Source organism: Silene latifolia, chromosome Y (assembly GCF_048544455.1).
Source record: "Silene latifolia isolate original U9 population chromosome Y, ASM4854445v1, whole genome shotgun sequence".
NCBI lineage: Eukaryota > Viridiplantae > Streptophyta > Magnoliopsida > Caryophyllales > Caryophyllaceae > Silene > Silene latifolia.
Window position 1 is genome coordinate 416,562,229 of NC_133538.1, and position 27,704 is coordinate 416,589,932.

Below are 27,704 nucleotides of genomic sequence, written 5' to 3' on the forward strand. Positions count from 1 at the left end.
ACCAGTAATCCCGAATGTGAGCATACCTAGCATACATATGATTCTAAATATTTCATAAAATTAACCACTTATACATAATTAAGATACATTTTTCATAAATAAAATACTTGTCATAACACTTGAGTTGAGACCCCCGTGTATAGTATAATCTTTATATTACTCGAATACCACATAGCTATCGCTTCAAGGAAACATCGACATAAGCTATCGCTTCAAGGAAACATGAACATAAATTTCGAATGCTAACTACATACATGTGATTCCAAAATCATAGATATAACTAAACACACATCTTACATAACTAAATACTTAATTCTCGCGACATTACTCTTCCCCTCTTAAAGGAACTTCGTCCCCGTTTCACTATTAACTAAAGCTACCGCGCACCCCATGACGGTGACATTACTCATAGACCCTTGTAGCATACCCCAGATTATGACACTACATACTCGTGACTCATAAGGACCAAAACATTACAAAGAACCTAATAACGTATGACACGGTCCGTATAATTAATGAGAAATGGCGGTGTGACGCGAAAAATCGTTGAGGTATTTATCACTGTAACCAAACATATCTCCATATAAGACTTATTACAACCACTACGCTGGTTGCGTAAGGTGTTACCTTTCACATAATTTCAATGGTTCGAGTCTTCCTCCCTGAAACCACTCAAGTTCCTGACAACCAAGCAACGTCGTAACACAAAACATTCTCAATCACGTTTCCATGGTATAACTATCATTCACCTATGTGGACTATTATGGTATAAAATAACGTGATAAGACATGGACCACTCCTCTATACAGTTATCATATAAACTTCACCAGTGCCTTCTGTTACCTCAACATTCGGCCGAGTATGAGGGCTACTCGGTCGAGTGGGCAATACTCGGTCGAGTGAATTTGTTTACTCAGCCGAGTGAGCTCTACTCGGTCGAGTACGGCGTATACTCGGCCGAGTTTTCATATCCAGAGGGCGTTTTAACGATTTTACATAGAGTATTCACAATTAACCTGCACAATACTTTCCGCAAAGAAGAATAAAAACATAACAAATCCCAACCAGAGTCGACATTCCACACATCCGCCTAAGATAATTAGCTAACTAACGGCCTTATGGCCAGATACAGTCATCCAACGAAAAATACCAAATACCGAAAGCAACATCTAAAGAAGAGATAATAAATCTGACACAACAAAACAAGTCTATCACCACCAAATAAGTCGGAGTAGCTAGTGTCCTATTGCGAGACCGGAAGGGAGGTTCTAGGCGAATTAGAGCCATCTCCCCCTTACCTTTCTAACCCGTTTGATTAGCCGAGACGATTAGTATGTGGAATTACTTATATTTGTGGGAGAACCGAGTTCTAGTCCTTCTCTTTATTTGATCTATCCTTTATCTTTTAGCTTGTTCTTATCTTGTCTAGTTTATAGCCTTTAAATTTGTTAGTTTAAGTGCTAGTTTGTTACCACCCTCCTTATTTTCTCCGACTTAGCTAAACATAAGAATTTAGACAATTAGTAATCACCCTTGCTCCTTGTGGTTCGACCTCGACTACCCTACTACATTAGTTGAGTAAATTGTTTGATTGGGGGAGTGCGACAAACCCCACTATCAAAATGGCGCCGTTGCCGGGGAGCATTGGCTTGATATTAATTGTTTCGTTCTAGTTTAGACTAAGTTATTGTCACTTTTGCACACCTCGGTGTGCCGTTTGTCTTGCTAACCTTATCACTGGAGTGTGTAGTGGTTTTTAAGAATTCGTTTGAAAATCCGGAAAGTACAACAATGGGTGAACCGGTTCCGATTAGGGACTACATGGCCCCAAAGCATATTGTGAATTCTAGTGTTCAAAGGCCTAGGATTCAAGCCAACAATTTTGAAATTAAGAATGCTTTGCTTCACCTAGTGCAAGATAACCAATTTTGGGGAGGTCCCTTGGAGAATCCTAATGACCATCTTAATGATTTTCTTGACAATTGTGACATGTATAAGATGAATGGGGTATCCGATGATGCGGTCCGTCTAAGGTTGTTCCCTAGATCACTAAGGGGAGCGGCTAAGGATTGGCTAAAGAATTGTGATCCCGACTCTTTTAAGACTTGGGATGAGCTCTCCTCGGCCTTCTTGAAAAAATACTTTCCTTCTTCAAGAACGGCTAAGGTAAAGAGTGAGTTGCAAGGGTTCACTCAAGAGGAAGGTGAGACTTTGTACGAGGCTTGGGAGAGGTACAAGAGACTCCAACGGTTATGCCCTCACCATGGCATATCCGAGCCCGAGTTGATCAATAATTTCTACAAGGGTTTGGCACAAGACCTAAGGCTATTTCTTGATTCGGGTTCGGGTAAGGGAGCCTTAGATATCTTGGGTCACAAGGCGGCAAAGGAGTTGATTGAAGAGATGGCCTCAAGGACAATGGATTGGAATGATGAAATACAAACAAGAAAAGGTAAGGGTAAAGACTCTAATACGGTGCTCAATGTGGAAGTGAAGAGTATGCTTGAGGACCTCACTCAACAAGTAGCATTATTGAACTCCAACAAGCCCTCTAACTCCAACATGAGGCAAATGTTATCTTGTGAACTTTGTGGTGAAGAAGGACATACCCCAATTAATTGTCCTTTGATCCAAAATTTTCAAGTCCAACAAAATCAAAAACCAACTTGGGAGCAAGCCTTTGAGCAATTGGTGATTGCCAACCAAAAATCCGGTTCCAAAATTGACAACCACATTGCTTTTCAAAGTCGTGTTAATGATGAGATTAGAGCTTCTCAAAAGGCCACGGAAACTCATGTTGCTCAAATTTCACAACAATTGATTCAAATGGCTCAAAATTCGGGCAAGTTTCCGGGTAACACGGTGAAGCCAAAGCAAATGAATGCGGTATTCTTGAGAAGTGGAAGGCAATTGGAGGAAGTTGTGAAGACTCCAAGGTGGAAAAGGAAGAGGGTTTCTAGTGGATCAATGAAAGAGAAACCGGTTGAAGTTGAAGTTGAAGTGGAAAAATCAAAGGAAGTTGAAATGGTTGACCCACCAAAAGAAGATAAACCGGTTCCATCAAAAGTCAAAGAACCTACTCCACCTCTAAGGGAGTATGTTGAACCAATTCCCTTTCCACAAAGGCTTGCAAGGCCAAGACTTGAGAAGAAATACGAGAAGTTCATTGAAATTTTGAAAGGTATGAATGTCACCATACCATTTCTTGACATGATCACCGAAATCCCTAACTATGGAAAGTTTCTAAAGGAACTTGTGACTATGAAGAGAAAGAGTGAAGGGGTACAATCCGTTAACCTCTCTAGGGAGTGTAGTGCAATCCTCACTAGCAAACTTCCTAGCAAACTTGAAGACCCGGGAAGCTTTTCTATTCCTTGTTCTATCCAAGGGGTGAAGATAAAGAGAGCTTTGTGTGACTTGGGAGCTAGTGTTAGCTTAATGCCTCTTTCCTTGTTTAAGAAGCTACACTTGGAAGATTTGAAGCCTTCAAAGATCTCCCTACAACTAGCCGATCGTTCGGTTAAGTATCCCTTGGGTGTGATTGAAGATGTTCCTTTGAAGGTTGGAAAACTTGTGATCCCATGCGACTTCTTTGTCATGGACATGCCCGAAGATAGCCATGTGCCAATAATTTTGGGTAGGCCTTGCTTAGCCACGGGAGGTGCTATGATAGATGTTAAGAGTGGAAAACTCTCACTCCAAGTAGGTAATGAGAAGATTGAGTTTGAACTCAACAATTCCATGAAGTCTCCTCCTATGGGCAACTCTTGTTGTAGGGTGGATATGGTGCAAGATAAATTGGATGAACCTAATTTAGAGCCTTCATTTTTGGACCCATTAGAAGCTTGCTCAACAAATGAGAAGGGAAATGGAGGTGATCTTGAGTTGAGAGTTGATGTGAAAAGAGATTTGGGTGAAGATGACTCAAGAAAAGATGAATTTGAAGACGAAATCAATAGTGAGATTGAGTTGTATTTGAACTCTCCGGATTCTTTTGATCTAGGCTCTCTTGAAGGTACACCTTGGTCGGATAACTCTTCAAATGATTGGGAAGCTCAAATTGATGCCTTGGAGGCGGCTCTCAATGGAAATAGTTCGGTTCAAAAGGAGAGTCAAGAAAATGGGGATAAAAATGACAACATCATGAACCTCAATGTTGAGAAGTTGACTCCTCCACCTACTATTCCCTACCAATTTCCTTACTTTGGTGACCAAGAAGAGAGTTGCCCAACAAGTGAAACTCATGAGATTCCGTTCCTCCTACCACCTAGCTACCATTCCAAGTTTAAGGGTTCTAATCATCAAAAGGACCCAAGAAAGGAAGCCAAGGAGGGTAAGAGGAACTATGATAAGAAGTGTTGGAAGAGAGGTCGGGTGCGGTTTGCTATAGCTTGGCACTACTTGTGTCTAGTTGAAGGTTTTGATAGAGCATTTGACCGTCTCCTCCGTGCCTTGAGTGACATGGATCATGCTACTTGGAATTTCAAACAACAAAATTTTGCATGAGAGGTTTGGTGGAGTCCCTCAAGAACCACTAAATTGTATGTATTCTCTTCCCTTACTTATACTTTACTTGCATTTTTGTTCCCCCCCCCCTACATTTGTTCCATTGAGGACAATTTCATGTTTTAAGTGTGGGGAGGGGATTCATTACATAAAAATCTTAAAAACTTGAAAAAATTTAAAAATACCAAAAACATGTTATTTATTTTCAAATATTCAAAAAAATCAAAAACATGTTCTTACATTTTGGAAAATTCAAAAAACCAACAAAAATATGTTATTTAATTTTCCATTCTCTTCCTATGCTTTGTTCCATTGAGGACAATGTAAATTTCAAGTGTGGGGAGGGAAATATCCACTTTGTGCATATTGTTTATAATTGTATATATTTGCTTGTTAATTTGAGAAAAATACAAAATGCCTAAAAATGGAAAAAAATTGAAAAATTTCAAAAATATTGCATTGTTTATATTATATATATTGCATTTGTCTTGCATTTGTCCTAACCATTTTGATAGGCAACACATGAATCATCGGAGAAGACGCTTGGTAAAATTCTTCCAATTCTTTCTCCTTTATCCTTCCTTTTCTTTTTGTATATATAAGCATGGAGGAGGACGGGATATGTGATGTGGGTGTTCCTTTTGGGAACCGTTTTGGATATGCGTGTGTTGTTGGTGTGTTGTTAGGACTAGAACTTGTATGCATTTAGATTAGACATGTATATATATGTCCACTCTTGCATTCACATAGCTTGTTCATATGTTTAGTTGCATTTCATACACGTTGCATTTTGTTTGTAAAAATTTGCATAGGGAGTCTAAAAGTGGAGAGCATATGTTGTCAATGATGATAATTTGTTTTGTCCGTGTCATTTCCCTTTTGCTAGCTCGTACCTCTTGATGACACATGTTAGGGGTTTTGCTTGCAAAACCCGGAAGTCTAGCTTAACAACCAAGTTGCGACCACCTTGTGAGACTCTGTTAGACCCGAGACTTGACCTAGGTCCGATATAGCTACTAAAATGTGAGGATAGAGCCTCCTTATGGCCGGTCCATCAAACCGGTCCCGTTTAGGTCATGAGAGTAGTTCTCCTTACGTGGTATGTCATGTCAAAACGCATAAGTATGGTGCTCATTCCATACCGTAGAAGTGTCGATGTGCATATTGAGACAATTTTGTTCAAATAAAGTAACCTCACAATAGCCAAATAAGCTTTTGTTATACCCTTGAGTCAATTGTTTCCTTTTGTTAAACCCATTTTGAGCCTAAGCCTATCGTTTCTATTGCCAACAAAATATCTACATCCCATAAACAACTCACCTTGGTTGAGTAGTTCGTCATTGTGGTTCTTTTGTGGAGTATATTTGGGTTGAAATTTTGACTCACCTTGAGGTCTATGATCTTAATGCCACATGAGTGAAATGCAACTTTGGCTACTTTTGTTTAATAAGAGGTGTACAAGTCGTGAAAAATGCAAGAAAGAAAATCAAAAAGAAGAAAAAAAAAAATGAAGAAGAAAAACAAATAGAAAAAGAGAAAAATGAAATGAAAAAGCAAAAAGAAAAGAATGTATATTTTTGTCTCAAATAAAAGGTTGGTAATTTGCAAATTGAGTTTGTTTTGAAGAGTTGAATAATTTTTGAAAATGGCAATCTTGCCATATTTTGTGGAAGAATCATTTGCATTGGTTGAGTTTAGTGAATTGGTTAGATGTGGCGACTACTCGATCTTTAGCCTCACATTTCCTAAAAATGGTGCTTGCACCAACCCCTTTTCACCGAACCCAAGCCCCATTACAACCCGGTTGTCTCTCTTGTATGTGCATCATTTTACATTTCTCTTGCGGAAATTGGATATAGTACCATATTAGATTGCGGGCATGCTTCGCAAGTCGAGTTAGGAGAGTGATTTTGGTTACTTTTTGTCACAAAAATTACCCCGTTCTCCAATGAGTGTCTAGTGAAACCCGTGAGAGTCGGTCTTTGGTCTCCTTTTGGTCAAAGGTTTGATATGGAGTCGAATCTTGCGTGTGTCGTGTCATTCTTGGGAGTATAGCGAAGTACTTCCTCTTTCCCGCCTAGAATTTGTTTCTTAGGCACCCCGTGTAGTCAATGTTGGCTACTTGAGCTAGAATTAGGGAGTCGACACCTTGGTAAGACCCGGAGACGACATCCTCCACTAATGACTCTCTTTGTTCAATTTTTGAAAGAAAAACGGCCGCTTAGATGAGGAAAGCGGTTTGACTTTTTGTGATGCATCTTATGTTCTATTTCGTGACTAAATGTTTGGATGTGTCAAAATTTTTCGCAAGCCCCCACTTGTCTTGTATCGGAATGCATACCTCATTGTGTTTCGGTGTGAGTTGAAGGGACGGAGAAGGCCCGTTAATTGCCTCTCATCGGATGTTAGTAGTTTAGCTAGTCATTTTAAATTAAGGGTATTAGTTTAATTAATGAGCTTACTCGAGGACGAGTAAGGTTTAAGTGTGGGGAGGTTTGATAAGTAGTAATTTAGCGTCATTTTACCCATGCTTTTATCTTGTGTTTGACTCGATTTTGTGTGCTTTAAATGTTAAAAAACTCATTTTGTTAATTAATTAGGAGTAATTAGTTTTATTACATTTATCGGGAATAATTGTTTTATCTCAAGTATATGGTAACTCCTCTCATATTTTCGTATTTGTAGGTACCGAACAAGTGAGAGCGGGTGAATAAGACGGTGTCAAACGATAATAAAAGAAGATTGAGGTCAAACAGTTGACCATCTCCATTCCCAATTAATTCAAGTGGCAAATTCCTAGCATTTTTGTTCATCCTCCAAAGTTGTACTCAAAGTGCATCTTGAAAATTTCCCTACTGCCTACTGCGTTGAATTCAATACCAAATGCCAAGATTAATTCATCAAAATAATTGCCACACATTTCTTCACCCTTCTTTTACAATTATACATCATCATCATCAAACACCAACTTTCAATTCACCAATCCATTTCACTTCTGCTACTTCCCGTATTTGACAAATTCACCATCAATCCATCATTGCCATACATCTACACCATACATTCACCATCATACTCCATAACTACAATCATCAATTGCTCAAATACCATTCACCACCTGCTCTCGTCTCGACAGCCCGAAAACCCGGCTTCGGAGCTGCTCAAATTGCACAACTACATCCATGGCTCGAGTCATCAAGTCCCATCAATCAAAGGCTGCCCTGAACCATTACAACAGCCTCACATTCGCCAATCGAGCCATCACCGCACTGACCCGACTCCGCTGCTCTTTCAATATCGCAGCCACAACCATCAATCAAAACCCGATTCAATTCGATTCTACCACCATCTTCACTAAGCTCCACCCTCTTCACGATTGAATAACCACGAGCAGCCCAGAAATGATCCCAGATCGAGTCGCCATGACTCGATTGCTTCATAGAAACCCGAGTTGAATTTGCAGTCGATGCTTTTAAGGAAGAAGAAATCAAGTTGGGGATTTAATTGACTCTACCGGGTGAATCGTGCAGCCGAAGGAGTTAATTATGCCCGGCCGGGTGAAGTTATACCCGGGCGGGTGCAATGTTGCCCGGTCGGGTACAAGTTTTGAGGGAGTTGTTTCCTGTGTCACGTGGTCTTGGGTAGAAGAAGACAAAGGGCGTCTTGGCTTTTGTAGGAGGGGATTGTGTTTTTGGGTATTAGAAGTGTGTCGTGTGACACAATTTTGGGTGGATTATTAATATTAATATTATTATTATTATTATTATTATTATTATTATTATTATTATTATTTGTATTAGTGATATTATTAGAGTAGTATAAAAGGGACATTACATTAGACAACACCACCCATTACTTTACCTTAGAAATTAGACTAGATTATTATTCTCTCTCTCAATATTGTAGAACCTTAATATTTTCTCTCTTATTTTCATTCAATAAAAAGTTGTAATCTTTCTTTAATTATTAGTTTAATTCTACTAGTTTATTCAAGTTCTTCTCTTTTCATTAGTTTACAATTAGTAATTTTGGGGTGTATTTGGGGAATTGAAGAATCCTTTCATTCTTTCAATCCAAGTTTCCACCTTTTGCAATTAAGTGGTATAATTTCTCTTCCTTATTTCATTTGTTTACATTTTGTTTTTCTCTTAATTCTTGTTTAGTTGTTCATGTTAGAATACTACTTCTTGTTGTTTAATTGATGCTAATCTCTCTCTTGTTCATCTTTTGTTTGTTTTCCATTGTTGTTGCTCTCAAAGATTGAATCTTTGAGTTGCTTGTGTTAAAGTTTGTGTCTTTTTGCATTAATCTCTTTTCATCTTAGATTAATTTGTCTTCCCTCATAATTTTGTTGATTAATTGCATGATTAGTAGTAGAATTTATTCTCCCACCATGTTCATGATTAAAGAATCCATCTTTATTGTCTCCTTTGTCTTAAGAAACATGATTAGTGAGTAGTCTCCTTCTAGGATTCGGTTTGACCCGATATGGGTAATTTCACTAACTAATATTCATTAAGGCTAATTTGTGGGGAAAATTGGTGAGGGTAGTTTAGAGGAATTTGCTTGCTTAAGGTTTGGGTTTTGGGTAGTGTCAACTTGTGACCCTTGACCACCAACGGAAGTTGGTTAGGTTGTAAATTGGACACCCGAAATTTAGCCTTGTCACCAACTAAGGTTGAGACCTAAAGGAGAACCGAGGGAGGGTGCCTCTAGACTAGCGTTTGAAATCGACCTCCGGAAGGGGGAGTGGGATGACCCGGAATATGATGAGTGCTTAATGACCTTGACCATTTACTTGACCTCCTTGGGAAAATGCATGTTCTTGGGGGTTGTCGGGTTTTGAGTTAGGGATACCGACTTTCGAACCCGGGAGGGGGAGGTTAGTCGGAGTAGCTAGTGTCCTATTGCGAGACCGGAAGGGAGGTTCTAGGCGAATTAGAGCCATCTCCCCCTTACCTTTCTAACCCGTTTGATTAGCCGAGACGATTAGTATGTGGAATTACTTATATTTGTGGGAGAACCGAGTTCTAGTCCTTCTCTTTATTTGATCTATCCTTTATCTTTTAGCTTGTTCTTATCTTGTCTAGTTTATAGCCTTTAAATTTGTTAGTTTAAGTGCTAGTTTGTTACCACCCTCCTTATTTTCTCCGACTTAGCTAAACATAAGAATTTAGACAATTAGTAATCACCCTTGCTCCTTGTGGTTCGACCTCGACTACCCTACTACATTAGTTGAGTAAATTGTTTGATTGGGGGAGTGCGACAAACCCCACTATCAGGTAGTCAACCTCTTTTTCAATTCCTGGAAGGCATTTTCACACTCCTCAGACCACACAAATTTAGACTCTTTCTTCAGCAACTGAGTCATCGGCCTAGCAATCTTTGAAAAATCCTTCACAAACCGCCGATAGTAACCCGCCAAGCCAAGGAAACTACGGTTTCGAAAACATTGGTCGGACTTTTCCAATTAACAACGGCTTCGATTTTGGCAGGATCTACCATAACGCCCTCTTTCGAAATGACATGCCCAAGGAAGGTCACTTTAGATAACCAGAATTCACATTTAGAGAATTTAGCATACCATTTTTCACGGCGCAGAATCTCCAAAATAGCACGAAGGTGTTTGGTGAGTTCTTCTTCAGATTTAGAATAGATCAGGATGTCATCAATGAACACTACAACGCATTTGTCAAGGTGTTCTCTGAAAGTACGGTTCATCGATCCATGAATACTGCCGAGCATTGGTCAATCCGAATGGCATCACAAACTCGAAATGACCATATCTCGTCAAGGCGGTTTTAGGAATGTCGGCTTCTGACCGAATCGATGATAGCCCGAACGAAGGTCAATTTTAGAGAAAGTGGAAGCACCTCGGAGTTGGTCGAAAAGATCATCAATTCTAGGAAGAGGATATTTATTCTTGATAGTAACCCGGTTAAGTTCACAATAATCTATGCATAACCGCATAGATCCATCCTTCTTCCTTACAAAGAGTACAGGAGCACCCCAAGGTGAAGAGCTAGGTCGGATAAAACCTTTGGCAATCAAATCATCCAAATGAGCCTTGACTCTTTTTCATTTCGAGGCATTGCCGATCTATAAGGAGCTTTAGCAATAGGGCCGGTACCAGGAATAAGATCAATAGTAAATTCAACTTCCCTTTCGGGAGGAATTCCGTAGCTCATCGGGAAAAACATCGGAAATTCACATACCACCGAACGTTCTCTTTAGAAGGCGAGAGAGGAAGAATCTAAAGTAGTCACCATACACAAGAAGGCTTGATGACCCTTTTTCATCGCATTGACAAACTTCATAGCAGAAATTAATTTAACACCGGTTTGTCTTTTAACCACTTGATAAGACACACGGTGACCTGAAGGGCTTGTAAGAATTATTTTCTGGTCCCGACATTCAAATCGAGCATGATAAGTATGTAACCAATCCATGGCCAAAATGACATCAAATTCTTCAAGCGGAAATCGGAAAAGATTTGCTGGAAATATAGATCCCGCGATAGAAATAGGAACTCTCGGATAGATTTTAGAACAGGAAAAAACATCACCAGAGGGTAAGGATATAGATGTGCTTTCTCCATGTGATGATTCAAGTGATAACTTATCGGAGAGTTTCATTGAAATAAAAGATAAAAAGGCAACCGTATCAAATAGTACCAAACAAGGAACATCAAAAATAGAAAATGTACCAGTAATGATATCAGGGTGTGCCTCGGCTTACTCGGCTCATGACAAAAATCCGGCCTTTCGGCCTCTCTCGGGGCGGCGGGAGTAGTAGGAGCCGTCACTTTCTTCTCCGGGCAAACATTGGCCTTGTGGCCCGGTTTGTTGCAAGAAAAGCATATGATAGGATCAACGAAGCATTTACCAGGATGTCTTTGGTTTCTTGCGATTATAGCACACTCGGTCTTTAGCACCTTTATTGTTGTTAAAAGCCGAAGATTGACCACCCCGGTTAACTTGCACAATAGGATCAAATCTCCTCTTGTTTGGGTAAGAGGGAGAAGAGGTGAACACAGGTGAAGGAGCATAGGGCCTAGAAGATGGATATAAAGGCCTCTTGCCAAGATCGGAATCTTTGCACGAGCTTCATTTTCAATGTCTTTCGGTGAATTCTCACCCATAAAAGCATCATTGTAAATTGAAACAAAGCTGGTGGAGTCCCGTCGGACCATGCTTTTGATTTTAGGAGAGAGCTTTTCAAGATAAAAGAAAGCTTTTTCGTTGTCATCCTTCACCAATCTAGTTGCATAATGAGCCAACTCGTTGTATTTATCGGTGAAGGCACGAGGGAAGGCTTCCTTGCTTTAATTCCATGAATTCTTTCAACTTCTGCTGTTTAAGTTCTTGCGGATAAAATCGGGCCTCCACTAATTCCTTGAAACGTTCCCAGTCAAAACCCGGTTCAGATGAAACAGTAGGCCCAGTCATAGACCACCATCGATCTGCTTCTCCTACTAAGAAGTGAGATGCCAGCTTCACTTTATGTTCCTTCTTAACATCATACAACGTAAAGCTTTTCTCTAACTCTCGAAACCACCCCGCAAGAGCAACTGGATCAATTTCTCCACCATAAGTGGGAGTGTTGTTTCGGGTTAATTGGTTAGCCACCCATGTATAGGTGCCTGGAGTACCCTCAGGAGGCGGGGGAGGAGGAGGAGCTTGTTGATTCTGCTGATTTTGTTGGTTTTGGAGGATTTGAGTAAGAGCTTGTAAAATAGCATCATCCACTCTTCTTGGCGGAGCCATCTTGCAAAAGAGAAAATTTAATTAGTACCTAACAATTAGCAATCACAAACAAAGCTACCACATAAAATCCTAAATCTACCCATCCTACCCATCTCTCAAGTTTATTATTTAAAGGTCAAGTGATTTTAAGTGGGGTGCACAAACGTGCGTCGGGAGCAACAAGCTCTGATACCAACTGTGACACCCTCATTTTTAGCGTTAAATAAACACGTAAATTCTACTGAGAAAAAGCACGGATATGTTTGTAATTGGTTCAACTAGATAAAACCTGTAATTTTTAAAACTTTTCTAAACCATTCACAAACATTTCCAAATGAAGAGTGCCAAAACCTGCAAATACTAACAAACTAATTTACATAACATTGCTAAAGTCGCGAGAATAAAGTGATACAAACCAAAGTAAAAGAGGGAGACATATGTCCCTCCAAAATATAAACACAACCATATGTTTAAAGGTTTACTACAAAATATAACCAAACTAAGTCCAAGGTTCTTTTGCTCACTAGCTCGTCCGTGTACCCCATCTAATCATCATCAACCTGTCAATCGCATTTTATACAAACACGAAAGCCACAATTCAGTGGGGAGTAACTTCGAGTCCTCCCAGCCACGAAATGTCATATTTAATGTAACATGTAAACATGTAAACAACATCATAAATAATTTAATTATCGAGTATTCTAACATATGAACACTAAGCTGACCAATTCGAACTATCATGTGAAACATATAACAAACAGTAATCCAAACTTTATCAATTGCAACCGGCTTGCATCTCACCTATTACAATTCATAAATTCACCATACAAGAAAGGACAATATATCAAAGACAGGCATAAGTTCTTAGCACGGTCAATAGTCACTCTGTAACTCGAGTCTATACCACGAGGTAGGGAAGGTAATCGAACCGGTATCTTGGCTCAGAGGTTCTATCAAAACATGGCCAAGACACAACACAACCCTAGTCCTAAATCTGCGCAGACCTAGACATGCGGATACACACCACCGCACCCAAGACCCACAATTTTAATAAAACCATGTGAGTACCCTAAGGAGTCCACCAAAGGGTTGGCTAGTACTTAAGCTGACCACTTACTCTCAAAATAAGTAACGAGGTCATGCCCCAACTTGGATATAAACCCACCAAGTCAGGAACACAAAGGCTATTAAGCAGTGAACATATACTCGTCAAAGACTATAAAGGCCTATCTATGACAAACACACAACCTGCAAGAAGTATTCAATACCAATTCCATTTCAAGCAATATTAACAATATTAAAGGTTTCAGGGAATCTAGGGCCGTTTCTACAATATAAGAAACCATTCAAATCAACCAACAACATATGTGAAATAAAAACATAATAAATGGCCTAAAACAAGAATAAGGCCAATTATCCAATTCACACTATAATTCATCCAACCGAATTTTTACCAACCCTCACCTGCGGCAGTGCGGGTTCAATCGCGGTGACCAATCACATAATTGACTGACATCGATTCAGTCAATGGGACTAAGGGCTCAGTTTTCGGCATAATCATCCAAACATTGCAATTATCGCTATAAAATTTATTTCAAGCCTATTCATTACAATTTCATGTCATAACCTATCCTAATATGTGCAAACTACCAATATAAGAATAATTTTACCACCAACATTATATTTACTACTAACATTATTCATTTCATAAGATTACCCATATGTTACTTATACTAAATATAACATTAATAAACCCGAAACGACGAACAACGCATGAAAAATCGCGAAAACAAGCAACGGGCCAACCGGGCCAACCTGTATCCGTGGGCCTGACGGGCTGCCGGACCCTCACGGCCTGCTGGGTCGCCACCCCTAATCCTCCGTTTCTCCGTTTTTGTTCATTTTAACACCGTTTTAAGCATCAATTAATCATTCCCATTTCATTTCCATACTAATATGTGAACTTATACTTATAAAAGACATGAATTTAACCCATATTTTCATGTGAAACAAACCACTCAAATAACATTCACAAAAACATACAAAAAGCAAAGAATGTGACATTTATTCGTCGAGTAACTCGAAATATGTTACCTTTAGCTAAGAATGAGCAATTAGCACCTTGAACACCAAACCCTAATATACATGCTAGCCACTATCTTCAACTATGTACGAGTCTCCAAACTCGTCTTCTAAATCTTCACCTAAATAAACAATAAAAACACAATAATAAGCACTATAATCAAAACCCTAAAAATGGTGGATAAAATAAATTTAGGGAAATTGAATTTAAAACATACTAGGATGTTGGAAATGAAGAGAGGATTCCAAATATGTAATCCTTATGAAATTTGGAGTAGAAATGAGTGAATTATGATGAAAATCACCTTAGAAAGCTTAGGTTTTGGTATGAAAATGGTGTTTTTAGTTTAGAATATGTTAGAATGTTCAAGGAGGATGAAGTTGGGAAAGAAAAATCCAAAGGGAAGGAGGGGGGAGGAGGTGTGCCGTGGAAGGGGGGAAAGGAGCGGGTATTTGGCGGAATTTATTAGTCGGTTTTGGCTCGTTTCGACGATAATTAAACTGTTTGTCAAATCAAAATTCCGACAATGCCAAAGTTCTTAAACACGAGATTACAAGAAGATTGAGTACTCATATGACCTATTTCCAAAATCGTTTGCCCAATTTTCACAAGAATTGCCATTTTCCCCGATATGCCCTTATTTCGAAATAAAAGGTTTTTACATGGTTTAAACTATTTTTAAACATTTCGAAACTATCAAAATAAATACTTTACTTCAAAATATAATAGAATTATATTTCATTGAATTATTATTACTTCAAATACATAAATATTAAATTCAACTTGATTAATAAATTACTTCCGCAATATAATAACGGTCCAAAATTACGGGGTGTTACAATCACCCCTCCTTTTTAAAAAGTTTCGTCCTCGAAACTTAGAAGGAGAAATTATAGTAAACAACATCTTAATAATATAATCATAAGAAAAATATAGGTATCTTTTCAATGAAACGGTGATACTCTTGTTGATCAGACAAGAACATCCACATTTCATATCAAGATATAAAAATATTTCTACACCAATAAATGAGAAAACCCATTATTGGGACGTCTCCAATAATGAGATTTAACACTCATTAATGTTAAAACCATTAAAAAAAATCATAAAAACATTTTCAAAATTTTAGTTTAAAGTTCTATAATAAGAATAATATCTTTACTAATTATAATTAAATACGGCTTAGTAACGCGGAAAAAGAGTAAGAAAAAGGAATACCTTACGAGAATAATTCAGGATATTTAGCTAACATAGAAGCTTCAGTCTCCCAAGTCTCCTCTTCGACATTTCCACAACGCCAAAGAACACGGACTAGAGGTACAACTTTGCTCCTAAGTTGCTTGTTGGCTTTTTCGAGAATCCGGATTGGCCTTTCTTCAACCGCCGAGTTAGGCTCCAATTCAGGAATCTCTTCTTGGATGATATGGCTAGGGTCACTAATGTACTTCCTCAACTGAGAAACATGGAAGACATTGTGAACCTTGCTCAGATTTGGGGGCAATTCTAAACGGTAAGCAGCAGGAGCAATCTTTTCAATCACCCGGAAAGGTCCAATATATTTAGGGCTCAACTTCCCTTTTACGCCAAACCGTTTCACCCCTTTCATAGGTGACACTTTAAGGAATACTTGATCATCAACCTCAAAATAAAGTGGTCGACGACGGACATCAGCATATGATTTTTGACGGTCCTGAGCGGCTTTCATCCGCTCCCGAATGATTTTAACTTGTTCAATGGACTCGGTCACCAAATCAGGTCCTAACATTGGAACATTTTGGGTTTGATCCCAACAGACTGGAGTACGGCATTTTCTACCGTACAGAGCTTCATATGGTGCCATTTTAATGGAGGCTTGATAGCTGTTGTTGTAAGAGAACTCAACCAGAGGTAAACATTTCTCCCAGGAAGTTTGAAAATCTAAGGCACATGCACGAAGAAGATGCTCTAAAGTTTGAATTGTTCTCTCGGTTTGACCATCAGTGGCGGCGTGAAAAGCAGTGCTCATCAATAGTTTACTACCCAAGGCCTCCTGTAATGCAGTCCAGAAACGAGAACAAAATCGAGGGTCCCGATCTGAAACTATATCTTTAGGAACCCCATGATAGCGCACTACTTCATCCACATAGACACGAGCTAGAACTTCTAATCTCCAGGTCTCTTTGATGGGGATAAACCGAGCACACTTAGTCAATCGGTCCACAACCACCCAAACAAAGATTCTTCCCAGTGGAAGTCCTGGGTAAAGCCATCACAAAATCCATGGAAATAGACTCCCATTTCCAAAGAGGAACATCCAAGGGTTGAAGCAAACCTCCGGGCTTTTGATGCTCTATCTTTACTTTTTTGCAGGTGAGGCATTTACTGACATATTCCACAACTTCAATCTTCATCCTAGGCCACCAGAATTGTAATCTCAAATCTTTGTACATTTTGGTACTTCCCGGATGAACGGAGTAAGGAGAGAGGTGTGCTTCATCAAGAATTCTTTTTCTCAAATTAGCTGCCCTCGGAACATAGATTCTACCTTGATAACGAAGATACCCATCATCATCAATCTTACAATCCTTAGCTTGCCCAAGTTGAATTTTAGCTCGAATGGATTTGAAAGTAGGATCATCGGGAAGGCAAGCACGGATCTCACGGTAGAAGTCAGGTTCGGCTGACATGGCATTAAGATGATTAGAGCCCCTTTTTACAAGGCTTATTCCCAATTTTTGAAGTTCTAAAGCAAGTTCAGGAGGTAATTCCCGAAAAGAATTCAAAGAATGACAAGATTTTCTGCTAAGAGCATCAGCCACCACATTGGCTTTCCCTTCGTGATAAATTAGGTCGGCATCATAGTCATTCACCAATTCCAACCATCTTCTTTGCCTCATGTTCAGATCTTTTCGGGTAAAGAGGTATTTCAGGCTTTTGTGGTCGGTGTAGATGTTGCAATGGACTCCAATGAGGTAGTGTCTCCAAATCTTCAAAGCATGCACCACCGCAGCTAATTCAAGATCATGAGTCGGGTAGTTAACTTCATGAACTCTAAGTCACGAGAGGCATAAGCAATGACTTTCCCTTTTTGCATCAAGACACAACCTATACCATGCTTAGAAGCATCACAGTAAACATCAAAGTCCACTCCTTCTTCAGGTAAGGTCAACACCGGAGCGGTAGTCAACCTCTTTTTCAATTCCTGGAAGGCATTTTCACACTCCTCAGACCACACAAATTTAGACTCTTTCTTCAAAGAATCGAGTCATCGGCCTAGCAATCTTTGAAAAATCCTTCACAAACCGCCGATAGTAACCCGCCAAGCCAAGGAAACTACGGATTTTCGAAACATTGGTCGGACTTTTCCAATTAACAACGGCTTCAATTTTGGCGGGATCTACCATAACGCCCTCTTTCGAAATGACATGCCCAAGGAAGGTCACTTTAGATAACCAGAATTCACATTTAGAGAATTTAGCATACCATTTTTCACGGCGCAGAATCTCCAAAATAGCACGAAGGTGTTTGGTATGTTCTTCTTCAGATTTAGAATAGATCAGGATGTCATCAATGAACACTACAACGCATTTGTCAAGGTGTTCTCTGAAAGTACGGTTCATCTGATCCATGAATACTGCTGGAGCATTGGTCAATCCGAGTGGCATCACTGTAAACTCGAAATGACCATATCTCGTCTCAAGGCGGTTTTAGGAATGTCGCTTCTCGACCGGAATCGATGATAGCCCGAACGAAGGTCAATTTTAGAGAAAGTGGAAGCACCTCGGAGTTGGTCGAAAAGATCATCAATTCTAGGAAGAGGATATTTATTCTTGATAGTAACCCGGTTAAGTTCACGATAATCTATGCATAACCGCATAGATCCATCCTTCTTCCTTACAAAGAGTACAGGAGCACCCCAAGGTGAAGAGCTAGGTCGGATAAAACCTTTGGCAATCAAATCATCCAAATGAGCCTTGACTCTTTCATTTCGAGACGGTGCCGGTCTATAAGGAGCTTTAGCAATAGGGCCGGTACCGGAATAAGATCAATAGTAAATTCAACTTCCCTTTCGGAGGAATTCCGGTAGCTCATCGGAAAAACATCGGAAATTCACATACCACCGAACGTTCTCTTTAGAAGGCAGAGAGGAAGAATCTGAAGTAGTCACCATACACAAGAAGGCTTGATGACCCTTTTTCATCGCATTGACAAACTTCATAGCAGAAATTAATTTAACACCGGTTTGTCTTTTAACCACTTGATAAGACACACGGTGACATGAAGGGCTTGTAAGAATTATTTTCTGGTCCCGACATTCAAATCGAGCATGATAAGTATGTAACCAATCCATGGCCAAAATGACATCAAATTCTTCAAGCGGAAATCGGAAAAGATTTGCTGGAAATATAGATCCCGCGATAGAAATAGGAACTCTCGGATAGATTTTAGAACAGGAAAAGACATCACCAGAGGGTAAGGATATAGATGTGCTTTCTCCATGTGATGATTCAAGTGATAACTTATCGGAGAGTTTCATTGAAATAAAAGATAAAGAGGCAACCGTATCAAATAGTACCAAACAAGGAACATCAAAAATAGAAAATGTACCAGTAATGATATCAGGGTGTGCCTTAGCTTCTGCTCGGCTCATGACAAAAATCCGGCCTTTCGGCCTCTCTGGGGCAGCAGGAGTTGTAGGAGCCGTCACTTTCTTCTCCGGGCAAACATTGGCCTTGTGGCCCGGTTTGTTGCAAGAAAAGCATATGATAGGATCAACGAAGCATTTACCAGGATGTCTTTGGTTTCTTGCGATTATAGCACACTCGGTCTTTAGCACCTTTATTGTTGTTAAAAGCCGAAGATTGACCACCCCGGTTAACTTGCACAGTAGGATCAAATCTCCTCTTGTTTGGGTAAGAGGGAGAAGAGGTGAACCTAGGTGAAGGAGCATAGGGCCTAGAAGATGGATATAAAGGCCTCTTGCCAAGATCGAACTCGGTTGCACGAGCTTCATTTTCAATGTCTTTCAGTGAATTCTCAGCCCATAAAGCATCATTGTAAATTGAAACAAAGCTGGTGGAGTCCCGTCGGACCATGCTTTTGATTTTAGGAGAGAGCTTTTCAAGATAAAAGAAAGCTTTTTCGTTGTCATCCTTCACCAATCTAGTTGCATAATGAGCCAACTCGTTGTATTTATCAGTGAAGGCCTGAACAGGAAGGCTTCCTTGCTTTAATTCCATGAATTCTTTCAACTTCTGCTGTTTAAGTTCTTGCGGATAAAATCGGGCCTCCACTTATTCCTTGAAACGTTCCCAGTCAAAACCCGGTTCAGATGAAACAGTAGGCCCAGTCATAGACCACCATCGATCTGCTTCTCCTACTAAGAAGTGAGATGCCAGCTTCACTTTATGTTCCTTCTTAACATCATACAACGTAAAGCTTTTCTCTAACTCTCGAAACCACCCCGCAAGAGCAACTGGATCAATTTCTCCACCATAAGTGAGAGTGTTGTTTCGGGTTAATTGGTTAGCCACCCAAGTATAGGTACCTGGAGTACCCTCAGGAGGCGGGGGAGGAGGAGGAGCTTGTTGATTCTGCTGATTTTGTTGGTTTTGGAGGATTTGAGTAAGAGCTTGTAAAATAGCATCATCCACTCTTCTTGGCGGAGCCATCTTGCAAAAGAGAAAATTTAATTAGTACCTAACAATTAGCAATCACAAACAGGCTACCACATAAAATCCTAAATCTACCCATCCTACCCATCTCTCAAGTTTATTATTTAAAGGTCAAGTGATTTTAAGTGGGGTGCACAAACGTGCGTCGGGAGCAACAAGCTCTGATACCAACTGTGACACCCTCATTTTTAGCGTTAAATAAACACGTAAATTCTACAAAAAAACTGACAGGATATGTTTGTAATTGGTTCAACTAGATAAAACCTGTAATTTTTAAAACTTTTCTAAACCATTCACAAACATTTCCAAATGAAGAGTGCCAAAACCTGCAAATACTAACAAACTAATTTACATAACATTGCTAAAGTCGCGAGAATAAAGTGATACAAACCAAAGTAAAAGAGGGAGACATATGTCCCTCCAAAATATAAACACAACCATATGTTTAAAGGTTTACTACAAAATATAACCAAACTAAGTCCAAGGTTCTTTTGCTCACTAGCTCGTCCGTGTACCCCATCTAATCATCATCAACCTGTCAATCGCATTTTATACAAACACGAAAGCCACAATTCAGTGGGGAGTAACTTCGAGTCCTCCCAGCCACGAAATGTCATATTTAATGTAACATGTAAACATGTAAACAACATCATAAATAATTTAATTATCGAGTATTCTAACATATGAACACTAAGCTGACCAATTCGAACTATCATGTGAAACATATAACAAACAGTAATCCAAACTTTATCAATTGTAACCGGCTTGCATCTCACCTATTACAATTCATAAAGTCACCATACAAGAAAGGACAATATATCAAAGACAGGCATAAGTTCTTAGCACGGTCAATAGTCACTCTGTAACTCGAGTCTATACCACGAGGTAGGGAAGGTAATCGAACCGGTATCTTGGCTCGAGGTTCTATCAAAACATGGCCAAGACACAACACAACCCTAGTCCTAAATCACCCTTGAGACCTAGACATGCGGATACACACCACCGCACCCAAGACCCACAATTTTAATAAAACCATGTGAGTACCCTAAGGAGTCCACCAAAGGGTTGGCTAGTACTTAAGCTGACCACTTACTCTCAAAATAAGTAACGAGGTCATGCCCCAACTTGGATATAAACCCACCAAGTCAGGAACACAAAGGCTATTAAGCAGTGAACATATACTCGTCAAAGACTATAAAGGCCTATCTATGACAAACACACAACCTGCAAGAAGTATTCAATACCAATTCCATTTCAAGCAATATTAACAATATTAAAGGTTTCAGGGAATCTAGGGCCGTTTCTACAATATAAGAAACCATTCAAATCAACCAACAACATATGTGAAATAAAAACATAATAAATGGCCTAAAACAAGAATAAGGCCAATTATCCAATTCACACTATAATTCATCCAACCGAATTTTTACCCGCAACCCCAGCCCTGCGACAGGTACGGGTTCAATCGCGGCTGACCAATCACATAATTGACTGACATCGATTCAGTCAAAGGGACTAAGGGCTCAGTTTTCGGCATAATCATCCAAACATTGCAATTATCGCTATAAAATTTATTTCAAGCCTATTCATTACAATTTCATGTCATAACCTATCCTAACATGTGCAAACTACCAATATAAGAATAATTTTACCACCAACATTATATTTACTACTAACATTATTCATTTCATAAGATTACCCATATGTTACTTATACTAAATATAACATTAATAAACCCGAAACGATGAACAACGCATGAAAAATCGCGAAAACAAGCAACGGGCCGACCCGGGCCAACCTGTGGCTGCCGTGGGCTGCACGAACTGCCGGCTCTGTTGGGTCGCCACCCCTAATCCTCCGTTTCTCCGTTTTTGTTCATTTAACACCGTTTTAAGCATCAATTAATCATTCCCATTTCATTTCCATACTAATATGTGAACTTATACTTATAAAAGACATGAATTTAACCCATATTTTCATGTGAAACAAACCACTCAAATAACATTCACAAAAACATACAAAAAGCAAAGAATGTGACATTTATTCGTCGAGTAACTCGAAATATGTTACCTTTAGCTAAGAATGAGCAATTAGCACCTTGAACACCAAACCCTAATATACATGCTAGCCACTATCTTCAACTATGTACGAGTCTCCAAACTCGTCTTCTAAATCTTCACCTAAATAAACAATAAAAATACAATAATAAGCACTATAATCAAAACCCTAAAAATGGTGGATAAAATAAATTTAGGGAAATTGAATTTAAAACATACTAGGATGTTGGAAATGAAGAGAGGATTCCAAATATGTAATCCTTATGAAATTTGGAGTAGAAATGAGTGAATTATGATGAAAATCACCTTAGAAAGCTTAGGTTTTGGTATGAAAATGGTGTTTTTAGTTTAGAATATGTTAGAATGTTCAAGGAGGATGAAGTTGGAAAAGAAAAATCCAAAGGGAAGGAGGGGGGAGGAGGTGTGCCGTGGAAGGGGGGAAAGGAGCGGGTATTTGGCGGAATTTATTAGTCGGTTTTTTGGCTCGTTTCGATATAATTAAACCGTTTTTGTCAAATGCAAATTCCGACAATGCCAAAGTTCTTAAACACGAGATTACAAGAAGATTGAGTACTCATATGACCTATTTCCAAAATCGTTTGCCCAATTTTCACAAGAATTGCCATTTTCCCCAATATGCCCTTATTTCGAAATAAAAGGTTTTTACATGGTTTAAACTATTTTTAAACATTTCGAAACTATCAAAATAAATACTTTACTTCAAAATATAATAGAATTATATTTCATTGAATTATTATTACTTCAAATACATAAATATTAAATTCAACTTGATTAATAAATTACTTCCGCAATATAATAACGGTCCGAAATTACGGGGTGTTACAATTTTGAAGGGTCCGGTCTGAGGAACCGCTAGTCCTTGTGGCATCAGTTGATCACTGGCCGCCCCTCGAGTCTCTTCTCTAGTAGGCTCACTACTTTAGAGATGTGCACATTCGGAGCTGAGGAAGCGTTAAGACGGATTTTTGGGGGAGTAGTGTTGATTGGAGCATAACATGGATGGTTGAAGGTTATGGGTGTTACCATAACATGCGATTAGCTTGACTGAGTTGGATTTATTATTATTGTGCATTGTTTAGTTAGTCCCTACTCAACCTCGTGGTTGACTGTGTATTGGGAAAACAGTTAATATCAATACAGTGGTTGGAATTGCCCCGTATGACTTGGAAGCTTTGGTCCTTGAGAATCAAATGGTGATTGAAACGGTTCCTGAGACAACATCTGACTGGGTTGTTCAAGGCCGTAGCAAGGGTAAGGAACGATAGGGTGCCATTGCTGAAGAGCCAAGTGCTTTACTAAGCCTCACAGAGGAGGATGTAAAGGATGAACTGGAATTTTGGAAGACTGCTGCCTATGGGTTCGTTCTGGGTGCAAATTCGCCTGTAGATGTGGTGGAGGGGTTCCTAAGACGACTATGGGCGAAATTTCCGATTGACAGAGTCTCCTTTTGCCCGAATGGTGTGTTTTTGGTGAGGTTTAAGACAGTTGCTGCAAGGGACCTAGTTCTTCAGCAGGGTCACTTTCTCTTCGATAATAAGCCGTTCATTGTTCGGCCGTGGAGTGAGGATGTGCTGCTGAAGAAGTCTGAAGTGAAAGATGTACCAGTTTGGGTAAGACTGCATAATCTCCCTTTGAAATTTTGGGGTAAGAGTCTGCCTAAACTTGCTGGCTTATTGGGTACCTTTGTTAGATGTGATGCTGCTACGACTGATAAGACTAGATTAGGATTTGCCAGGGTAATAATTGATGTTAAATTTGGTACCCCTATCTCTGAATCTATCAAATTTCTGGATGAGGGTGGATGTCTTGTTCAGATTAAGGTTGAGTTTGAATGGAAACCTTTACTTTGTGTGAAGTGTAAGGGGATAGGACATGAGTTTGAAAAGTGTAAGAAACCAAAGGATAATGGAGCTCATAAAGTGGTAGCACAGCAGAAAGGGAAGCAACAGTGGAGGCCTAAACAGAAATCTAAGCCTACTGCTGCTCCCACTATGGTCATAACAACCACTCCTCCTGTTGTTACCAATGCACCTGTTCCTGAGATAGTTGTTAGGACTCCTATAGAGAAGCCTAACCAGTTTCAAGTGGTCATGGAGTAGAGATGGGAAATACCATATGGACAATACCCCTGCTAGGAACATCATTAGGCTTAGTAGGCAGGAAATTCTGGAGGCTGGAAGGAGTTCTATTAAATTTGGGCAGCACACTTTCATGGAATCTCTTTATAATGCTACACCTAAAGTGGGAGTGGGTACAAATGGTAGTGCATTACCTCCTCAGGGGGGTAATGTATAATTGGGGATTTTAGAATGTTAGGGGGATAATAGCCTATCTAAACAAAATAATATTAAATGGTTCATGCATCATCATCAGATAGGTTTATTTGGCCTCCTTGAGACAAAGGTAAAGCCTTTGTCTCAAAATCGTGTTAGGAATAATTTATGTAGTCAGTGGTGCATTTCTACTAATACTCATCTACACAAAGGAGGGAGAATTTGGATTTTATGGAAACCTTATATGTTTAGTGTCAAATTTCTTGAGTATCATCCTCAGTTCATTCATATGAGTATTACAGATTTGGGGTCTGGTTATTGTTTTTGGTTAACTATGGTTTATGCTTATAATGGGACCCAGGAGAGAAAAGAATTGTGGGATAAGTTGTGTATGTTTAAAAGGAACATTCAGGGTGCATGGGTCATCTGTGGTGACTTTAACACTGTGCTGGTGCCTGCTGAGAGATTGGGGGGCAATAATACTGTGGAGGAAATGGAAGACTTCAAGGCCTGTGTTGATGAATGTGAGGTAGCTGATAGCCCTGCTAGTGGGTCATTCTTCACTTGGTGTAATTAACAGGACCCAGCTACTAGGGTTTATAGTAGACTAGATAGAGTACTGGTCAGTCATCAATGGCTCTCTGATCATCCTTCTGTCTATGCTCTCTTCTACTGTGAAGGCATTTTTTATCATACCCCATGTGTACTTCAAGCCTTTGATGATAAAGATAAGAAAAGAAGAAGCTTTAAATATTACAACATGTGGAGTCAAGCTGAGAATTTCAAACTTTGTGTTCAGTCTAACTGGAAAGGTAAATGGTTTGGCACAAAGATGTATATTCTGACTCGACAGCTCAAGAATCTGAAGTGCCGTCTTAGGAAGCTGAATAAGGAGAGTTTTGCTGATATTGAAAATAATTTCCATAGAGCTAAGATGCATTTGGAGTATATCCAAGATAGGTTAAGGGGTGAACCTCAAAGCATTCAGCTTATTGAGATGGAGAGAGATGCATCTAATAGTGTTAGATTTCTGGCCAATGCTAGCCATGAATTTTTAGTGCAGAAATCTAAGGTTACCTGGATGGAGAAAGGAGATAGCAATACCAAATATTTACATCAAGTAATCAAAGTCAGGCGGCCAGGAACAAGGTCTTGAATATAACTAATACTCAGGGGGTCTTGTGTGAGGATACTAATAGCATCCAGGATGCTTTCTTGCAGTTCTACACCTCCCTTTTGGGTACTTCTGTTGAGACCAGGCAAGTGTGTAAGGCTGTGTGTGCGAGGGGGACAAATTTGTCTTGTGGAACACCGAATATTCTACTTTCTCCACACATCGATCTTTGAAATTAAAAAGGTCATGTTTTCTATTCCTAGCCACAAGGCTGCTGGGCCTGATGGCTATTCTAGTGCCTTTTTTAAAGATTCCTGGGACATTGTGGGGAGGGATATTTGTGATGCCATTCAGGATTTTTTTTCATGAAGGGAAACTCTTAAGACAAATAAATCATACCTTAGTAACCCTCATCCCTAAATGTGACTTGCTCCATAGTGTTACCCAGTTTAGACCAATTTCTTGTTGTAATGTGATTTATAAATGTATCTCTAAGCTGATTTGCAATAGGCTTGCTGCTATACTCCCTGACATTATTAGTGAGAATCAAAGTGGCTTTATTAAAGGGAGGAGCATTGTTGAAAACATTTTAATTTGTCAGGACATAGTCAGGTGTTATAATAGAAGAGCTGCTTCACCTAGATTTATGCTTAAAGTGGACTTACAGAAAGCCTATGATTCTGTAAGTTGGGCTTTTCTTGAACAGATGATGAATAGTCTGAACTTCCCTACTCATATGATCCACCTAATTATGGAGTGTATGTCTACTGCTACTTATTCTTTGGTCTTAAATGGAGATACATTTGGACATTTTAAAGGAGCAAAGGGGCTGAGACAAGGGGAACCCCTTTCTCCTTTGTTATTTACTGTGGCCATGGAGTATTTTAGTAGAATTCTTGCCTACACAACTGATACTATGGCATTCAAATTTCATCCAATGTGTGGGAAACTGAGTTTATCACATCTTATGTTTGCTGATGATCTTCTTTTATTTAGTAAGGGTGATATTGGCTCTATTATGGTTTTATTGAGATCCTTCAGTACTTTCTCTCAAGCATCAGGGTTGCAGATGAATGCTACTAAAACTAATGCTTACTTTCAAGGAGTCTTAAGGAAATCAAAGCTGATGTGTTGCAAGTCACATGATTTATTGAAGGTCAGTTACCTTTTAGATATTTGGGAATACCAATTACCTGTGGGAAATTGACTACACAGGACTGGCAAATACTTGTTGAAAAGATTATCACCAAGATTAGACGATTTGGGACCAAAAAGCTATCCTACTATGGCAGATTGGTGTTAGTAAATTCTGTCCTTACTACTCTGTACAACTAATGGATCAACATCTTCCTTATTCCTAAAGGATTTTTGAATAAGATTAATGCTATATGTAGAAACTATCTTTGGGATGACAGTGTTGATTATATCAGGGTACCCCCTGTGGGGTGGGATAAAGTGTGCTCTCCAAAGGATGAAGGTGGGTTGGGCATCAGGGATAGCCTGTCCTGGAACATTGTTGCAATAGGAAAACTTGTATGGGGGATATATTCTTGTCCTGATAGGTTATGGGTCAAATGGGTTCACCAAGTGTATTTAAAAGGAGATGATTGGAATGACTATAATCCCAATGAAGATGTTAGCTGGGGTTGGAAGGTCATTTGCAGAACTAAAACTAAACTTGCTCATGGGTACACAAATCATCAGTGGACTTTGGATCCTAAAGGCTATTAAATCAGCAGTGGATATGAACTTATAAGAGCAAAATTTCAGAATGTAGTATGGCATAAGTTTCTTTGGAATAGCTGGTGTATTCCAAAACACCAGTTCATTGGCTGGTTGATAGCTCGTGAAAGCCTTCAATTGAAGGATACGCTGCTGGCATTAGGCATTGTTCCTGATGCAACTTGTCTGTTGTGTGGGGAAGCAGAGGAGAGTCATCTCTGTTGGAGCTAGTGTCCTCCACAGTTAGTGTGATAACGTGTATAAATCTCTTATAGGTTCACAGGGTATACTTAGTATTTTATCAGTTGATTAACGTTTACTAATAACGGTTGGCTTGCTAGAAGTTAGACGTTATTATCATACTGATGTCGGTGATCAATTGGTCCCTAAAAGTCACACCTAAAGGATGTGTTTGAGAGATGTGATTATATGAAAATATAATCACATTGATGTCTTTTATGACTAAAAGGTTAGTCCAAGTATTTGACTAAAAAGTTAGTCAATGTGATGATGAGACGATTATTTAATACAA

The 27,704-nt window shown here is 39.3% G+C and overlaps 1 protein-coding gene and 1 non-coding gene across 2 annotated transcripts; one reads left to right on the top strand and one right to left on the bottom strand.

Annotated features, from left to right (window-relative positions):
* Positions 1-2,163: 2,163 nt before the first annotated feature.
* On the bottom strand, positions 2,164-2,270 carry LOC141636555 (small nucleolar RNA R71). Its single transcript, XR_012541161.1, has one exon. It is a non-coding gene; the product is annotated as a small nucleolar RNA R71 (small nucleolar RNA).
* Positions 2,271-24,178: 21,908 nt separating this feature from the next.
* LOC141632401 (uncharacterized) lies at positions 24,179-27,403 on the top strand. The gene is made up of 7 exons (XM_074444951.1): positions 24,179-24,347; positions 24,639-24,905; positions 25,017-25,485; positions 25,961-26,606; positions 26,666-26,748; positions 26,845-27,138; positions 27,253-27,403. Exons 1-7 carry the CDS (start codon positions 24,179-24,181, stop codon positions 27,401-27,403), a joined length of 2,079 nt encoding a protein of 692 aa, XP_074301052.1.
* The last annotated feature ends 301 nt before the right edge of the window (positions 27,404-27,704 follow it).